Source organism: Chinchilla lanigera, unplaced genomic scaffold (assembly GCF_000276665.1).
Source record: "Chinchilla lanigera isolate Chin_1 unplaced genomic scaffold, ChiLan1.0 scaffold00042, whole genome shotgun sequence".
In the NCBI taxonomy this organism is placed as follows: Eukaryota; Metazoa; Chordata; class Mammalia; order Rodentia; family Chinchillidae; genus Chinchilla; species Chinchilla lanigera.
Genome location: NW_004955443.1, coordinates 6,006,759 through 6,013,465, shown reverse-complemented (window position 1 = coordinate 6,013,465; position 6,707 = coordinate 6,006,759). Strand labels below are relative to the sequence as shown.

At 43.5% G+C, this 6,707-nt stretch overlaps 1 protein-coding gene across 3 annotated transcripts in view; it reads left to right on the top strand.

Moving 5' to 3' along the window:
- Nucleotides 1–6,707, top strand: part of Limch1 (LIM and calponin homology domains 1) — a gene marked incomplete at its 5' end in the record, with an annotated part of 320,988 nt that overhangs the window by 291,549 nt on the left and 22,732 nt on the right. For 2 of the 3 annotated variants that reach the window (XM_005391930.2, XM_005391928.2), the window contains 2 exon segments: nt 1,425–1,465; nt 5,247–5,327. In XM_005391930.2, the coding sequence (XP_005391987.1) occupies nt 1,425–1,465; nt 5,247–5,327 (122 nt within the window). 3 annotated transcript variants of the gene reach the window in all.

The following is a 6,707-nucleotide window of genomic DNA, read 5'->3' as shown; positions in this document are numbered from 1 at the left end:
GTTTTTCTCCGGTACCGGGAACCGAACTCACGACCTTGCACTTGCCAGGCAGGCACTTTGCCGCTGAGCTAAATCCCCAGCCCCAGCATGCATAGAATTTAAGGATGTGAGTGCTTGGCAGTATCTCTGTGCATTCGATGTACCACATACAGACACAGAGCTTCCCTTTTTGTATATAGAAGAAAAGCAGGCACAGACTTCCGCACATAACCTTCGTAAAGTATAATGTATAAAGTAATAATTAAACCACTCATCTCTGATACCTTTTGCACTTGACTAGTGTTCGCCAAAAGCAATGGGAACTGTGCACTTTGCTCTTAATAACATATTGAGATTGATTTGACATTTAAACACTGTCCCCAGTAAGTCTGAGCCTGTAGAACTTCACCAATACCCACAAAGATAAACGGTGCGTAAACTGTCCTTGTTCTGTTGACCTGTGTTTGTGTCTTTGGGTTGTGTGCGCATGTACTAGTAAAACACTTGGTACATTAGATCCACTGGCTCTTGATTCTTGTGTCGATTACGCCCAGGCCTTCTTTAATATGTGGGGGACATAGTTCTGTTCAGTTTTCACCCTGGTTTCATGGTGTTCTGTTTGTTCTGTTCTGCCATCTGATCTAGAGTCGCCTGGCACAGCCAGTGTTCCGCTTAGAGTTCAGAACTCTTGGCGACGTTCCCAGTTTTTCTCCCAGTCAGGTAAACTATATACTGGGTAGCTGCATTTCTTCTGTGCAAAAATCCGTGTTGGGGCAACCAATGATGTCTGGCATTTGTCTTTGTTTCTGATTTCAAGGGAAAAAAAATGCTTGTACCCGACACACAGTTAGCAAAGAGCTACCATAATTTTCTTGATATTAGTACCAGTTACACTAAATTGGAGGAAATTCATAGAATTTTATGTTGATTTTTGAGGATCCAAAGAAACAATATTAATTGCCTCTTTCTTTATTGTCCCTTCCTCCTTTTTAAAACAAAGATTAGAAGCTTTTGCCAGAAATTGGTCATGGTTCTCTTGTTAACTGTGTGGCTCTCTCTCTCTTTCCTGGATGACATCTGGCCTCTCTGTGTGATACTCCTTCGTGTAGACAGTGAGGGAACTGCTCAGTCAAGCAGAACACGGGGGACATTGAGAACCAGCAGCCATAGGAATAGTTGTTGCTTCCTGTAGTCTAGTACCTGGTGCTAATGGATGCAGTCAATCATTTACCCTGGCCATAACTTCTTTTGGTGATGGGTACAACTTGCTTCAGGGGTCTGCTTTGTTATAACCAATGCTCTTGATTTACCAAAAGCAAAGCAAAAGAAAAGAAAAAGAATTGGTTTGAAGCTGACATACGAACTACAATGTGCTGGGAGAATAAAAAAGAAAGACAATTAGGAGCTGCTAACATTATCTTTTTTCTTTCTTTTATTTTGTGTAGCGGATTCTCCAAACAGTGAAAAATCTCCTCTAACTACGCCTGTAAGTAACTCATTTTAAGGAGGAGGACATTCATTTGTGCGATTTTAGTTTATAATGTATTTAATTTTCTTAAAGCATATTCAACCAAAAATGAGATCCAAACAGTTGATTTGAGAAGAATAAAGTCCTGCAAATTATAAGGGCCTAGACTATCATTATGTGGAGTTATCATCCCTGGAAATAAAATGATCTTGGAAATAAAGTATAAAGGAAGCACTTAAAGTGAATGTGGTAGAACTAGTAGACATTCAAAATCATTTTTTAAAATAAGAAAAACACTTCAATGTCTTGTGTTGGTAGATGGGACACAGCCTGGAGTTTTTCTGGGAGATCCACAGCGACTTTGTCATGCCTCTTGTGACAGTCAGTATTCTGAATTATATTGTTTGTATGTATTGCTTTCTATTTTTTATTTAAATAAAATAAGACAGCATTTGGTGATGAAAATATCAGGGCACATGACACTGTGGAAATCCCATGCTGCTGAATTATATCTGAATCCTCTGAACTGGTGTTTCCAATGCTGAACCTGTTAGGCCTTGCTCATCCTCTGAAATTCCCTGCAGGTTTGGAGACTTCTGTCCTCCTGACACAAGCAGCTGCAGCACTGCCCTCGAGCCACCTGGGGGCAGCCATGTAATCACAGTTGCAGCTTTGATTCCAGAATTGCTAGCCCTATGCCCTGAAGATACTGTGTAGCTTCTCTGTACCCCATCATCGTTGATTGTACAAGGAAATAATAATAGGGTTTTTTTCAGGGCTGTTGTGAGCCTCAGTTGAAATAATTACACAGAATAATCAGAATCCTCTAGCATAGTTCCTGACATAGGATCAAATCATCCCTCTCCAGGGGCTAATCCAAGAGGCCCACCATAGCCAGTGTCAGTTCTTATCTAAAAGCAAATTGTCTCACTTTGGGAATCCCTAAGTGCCATGCAAAGTGGAAAAGGGACCCATTATTTGCCACAAAACCCTCGACCTTCCAGCTACCGTCCCGAACTAAGGACCATTGTGGAGGTTCAGCCATAAGGCAATGCAAGGAATCCTGAGTTAGTGGGAAAGTGGTATCCTTCTAGTGTGGGTGAGACCCCCAGAAGGATCTCAAGGTTGGCTTTCATGGCACAGACCTGAAGAGTGTGACATAACCCCTCGATTCCTTTTAAATTGCATTTCAAACAAGGATGTCACATTGTTCCTGTGCCCCCTAGATGGGGGTAGAGCAGAAGAGGACCCCAAAGGCATACGTTATCATTTCTGGTTTATGGAAAATCCGACCAGAAAGAGACATTACTGACCTGTATAAGTAAGTTCTCTGAAAATACCGCTACCCCACACATTTGACGTTCTTTCAGTAGGAAATGGCTCCTCATAGGACAGAAAAATAAAAGAAACTTGAGAGTAAGTACAGTTTGAAGAGGAAGTAAGCATGAGATTCTGGTCAGCTCGGTAGACTGGCTATTTTCGGTCAACTTTGCAGTGGCCGCAGGACTGGGAAGGCAGGACTAGCATCACCCAGCATGAAGTGATTCCACCGCTTACTCAACAAACACTTATCCAGGGCCTAACACACAAGGTTTGGGATACTTAGAGGGGTAAGAGCCATCCCTGCCCTTGAGGAATCCAGAGCCAGGAGAAGATACAGACCTACAGCGGCTGGAGTGGGGAACAATGTGGGCTATGTGCTCTCCAGTCCAACTTCTGGCACCTTGCGTCTGTCCGCAAGGACAATTATCACACAGTCTTCTGCTGCTCCGTTATGCACGGCCACTCCCCCATCTTCTCTTGGCCACCGGTACACCCCCAGCCCATCCTCAGCCCATTGTGAATAATCACCAAATCCACAAATCATCACCAAAGGAAGGAACTTCGAAGTCGCTGTTTTCCCCTCTTGTTTATTATGCTGGTGTTGTCTTCTTTATTGTCTTTGAAAACACCTAATCATCCTCTCTCTCTGCCCCTCTTTCTCTGCCTCTGTCCATCTCTGTCTGTGTGTTTGTCTCTCTCTCTGTCTTTCTCTCTGTCCAGTGAATAGACTGTTTTCCGTGCAGACCCCTCTGTCCTATGCTGCTTTCTCTTCCTTATTGACTTACTCTTGAGATTACCACCTGGAGTTTACCTGAGCATTGCATAGTTCCTAATTGTTTCTCTTATTTCCCATCTATTGGACTTTTGTCCTTATGGCTTTATTCACGTGAACACCCACCCCTTTCCCACAAAGGAGGACTATGTCCCTTTGAGAGGTTGTCAATATTTAAATGACCTTCAAGTCCTAGGAGAATGTGGGAGTGGGGATGGAGTCAACCTTGACTGTTATGAAAGTCCAGTAGAATTTCCCATCTGGGACTTACATTTGGATAGCATTTTATGGTCTCCAAGCAAATCTGGTTTATATACAATAAGTACTCTTCCCTCCTGCATAATTTGCCATAGTATGTAGTACACAAATGTGCAGTGTGAATCTCAAGAGTGAAGATAGGACATGTGTTCCCTGTCTTGTTTTCCTGCTTTTCTTTACATTCTGTGAATGTCATGGCCAGTTCATCCATTTGCAAGAACCACAGCAAGAGTACAAAATGAAGCCACGTATCATTTGGCTAAATGTGGTATTAAAGTGATAAATGTTCGTAGTTATAAATTCAGCATTACCCATGGCCTGGCCTGCATTCTCTGCCTGGAGACACATCACTGGGCTACCTGGGCACTGTGCACCTGAGTGGCGGTGGAGATCTCCTAGGGCTAGGGCAGGGTGGAACGTAGGCTAGTCTGTGTACCTTCTCTCACTACGCCTATGCCTCAATGTCCACGGAGATGGGATCCAAGACTCCTGCTGACACCAAAATCCTTGGATGCCCCAGTATAGTATTTGCGTATAACCCCTCACACATCTTCTCATATACTTGAAATCATCTCTAGATTAATTATAATACTTAATGCAGTACGAATGCTGTAAGTGGTTGTTATCTATATTGGTTAAGGAATAATAAGAAATGTCCGTATATGTTCAATGTAGGTGCCTCTTTCTTTCTTTTTCTTTCTTTCTATTAAGATTGTTTTAAAAGTCTTTGGGTTTGAGTTTTGCCTGGATCCTGGATAGTATAGGTGGGCAATGGTGAGTTAACCCAATTTAAGGAACACTGGTGTGGAAAAGCAACAGAATACAAAGAATTAGCTGCATAGAGCAGCACACACCCCTTCTTACAAAATGTGTTTCTGCTCAAACAATGGCTTCTATTGGCTTGGATCTAGGATCATTACCCAGAATGAACAGACTGTGTTCAGGTGCCTGAATGCAATCAAGTTATCACTTTAACAAAAATGAAGCAAAGCCTTCCCATTTCTGTGGCTAATTACTACATGTTTCATTAGCTTCCAAAGAGCTCACAGAATCATGCCAGCATCTTGGGGGTAAACTACAGAAGGAATAAGATTTTTTAAATGTTCTGATGCTGGGCACAGTGGCTCATACCTGTATTCCCAGAACCCTGGGAAACTGATGCAGGAGGGTCAAAAGTTCAAGCCCAGCCTGGGCACCTTAGGGATTTGGCAAGATCTTGTCTCAAAATAAAATTTAAAAGAAGGGCTGGGGGAAGTGCAGAGGCCCTCAGTTCAATCCCCAGTGCTGGGAGGAGAGGAGGCTTGTTTCACCAGTGAGGACAGTAAGATACCTGAAGGCTTTTGTGTGTCCGTCTGGTGCCAAGCTGAAGGCTAATTGTCTTGTCTTTCCTGCCCTGTCCTTGAGGGTATGGCTCAATTCTAATCATGGTTTTATTTTTCTGAGCAGTTTAAGTTCTGGGCCTGGGACCCAGAAGAGGAACGGCGGCGACAGGAAAAATGGCAGCAGGAGCAGGAGCGTTTGCTTCAGGTAGGACTGGATTTGCTGCTCTTCCTCCCCTTTCTTTTAGATGAGGTGCTGCTAGTTTCTGTTGTATTACATAGATTTTTAGCACAGGAAATGGGATTTGTCCATTCATTTTGTGTTCAGAGTATTCTGCATCTGACTCTTCCTCCCAGAAAGTACAGTGATGAGTAAGAGGAAAAACTGTTCACATTAACACTTCAGAAAACTCCCAGTATTGATTAAGAGTCAGTTTACCCACTCAGCACCTCTTTACCCACCAATTTCCAGCCCAAGTGACAGTGAGAATGAATTAGCTGAAAGCTGTTTAATAGCACACAAAATTAGGCCTCACTTTATTGTGTCTGGCAGGGGGTTGGGTCCACGTAATGACCCTCCATCTCTCTTCGGGATCTTGCCTTCATTGGTGAAGAATGATGAAGTGGGGCTCTTAGCACAGAATAGGGGAGTCAGACTGACACTGTGCAAAGCAGAAGTTTATTTAAAGTGTGGCAAATGCAGAGAGAGCAGGAGAGCTATCTTGGCAGCAGAGTGGTGCGACAAGATAAGGGGCATCCTGCTCAGGATGCCCGGTGAGTATGAGATGTACCCATGCTTACAGCGGTAAAACTGTTTTGTTGATTGCTATGGGCTAGGCCAATCAGGGTCTTAGCCTTTGTTTCTGGGAAGGGGACAAGGTCAGCACTCAATAAGTGTAACATTTCCATAAGGATACAGGAGGATATGTTTTCTCAAGTACATGGTACACAGATAAGCGTGTGATGATTTTACAATCGTCAGCCATGGATACAGTCGTCAGCCGCAGATAAGCTTGTGATGATCTTACAATGTTAGTCGTCTGGGTTTTGTCCTAGGGTTTTGTTTCTGTTTCTCTAATCTGCCCTTACATTCCCTCCTCTGACTCAGTCATCCTACTTCCGTAGTATGGGGGATTTCTCTGGCTGGTTGGGGCAATATGAAGGGCAGCGGACTGGCTAAGAAGGGATGATCCAGGTGGCTGAAGGAAGGAAGCTGGTAGCTCCACGGTGGGTTTCATCTGTAGGACCATCTGGATTTCGATAGCATTGCCACCGAAATGTGAAACTGCCTGCTGTCAGCTCAGTTGCTTATGGTGACACAGAAGTCATGTTTCCTCAACTTCTTAAACAGCCCGGTCTTGCATTGAACCCTGTCTGGGGGCCCCAGGCACTCCTACAGGTTCAGTTCCTCAAGTAGAAACGTTCGCTCTGTCTTTGAATAAAAGCTGTTCATTAGCAATTCTGGAAACATCCTGAGAGCAAATTTGTTCTGCCTTCTATTTGTTTCATGGATTATTGGGGCTTCCAAAAGCGACTAGTAAACTGAGAAACTAATCTATATTGAGTAGTCATGTGCCGGGAGCTTTGT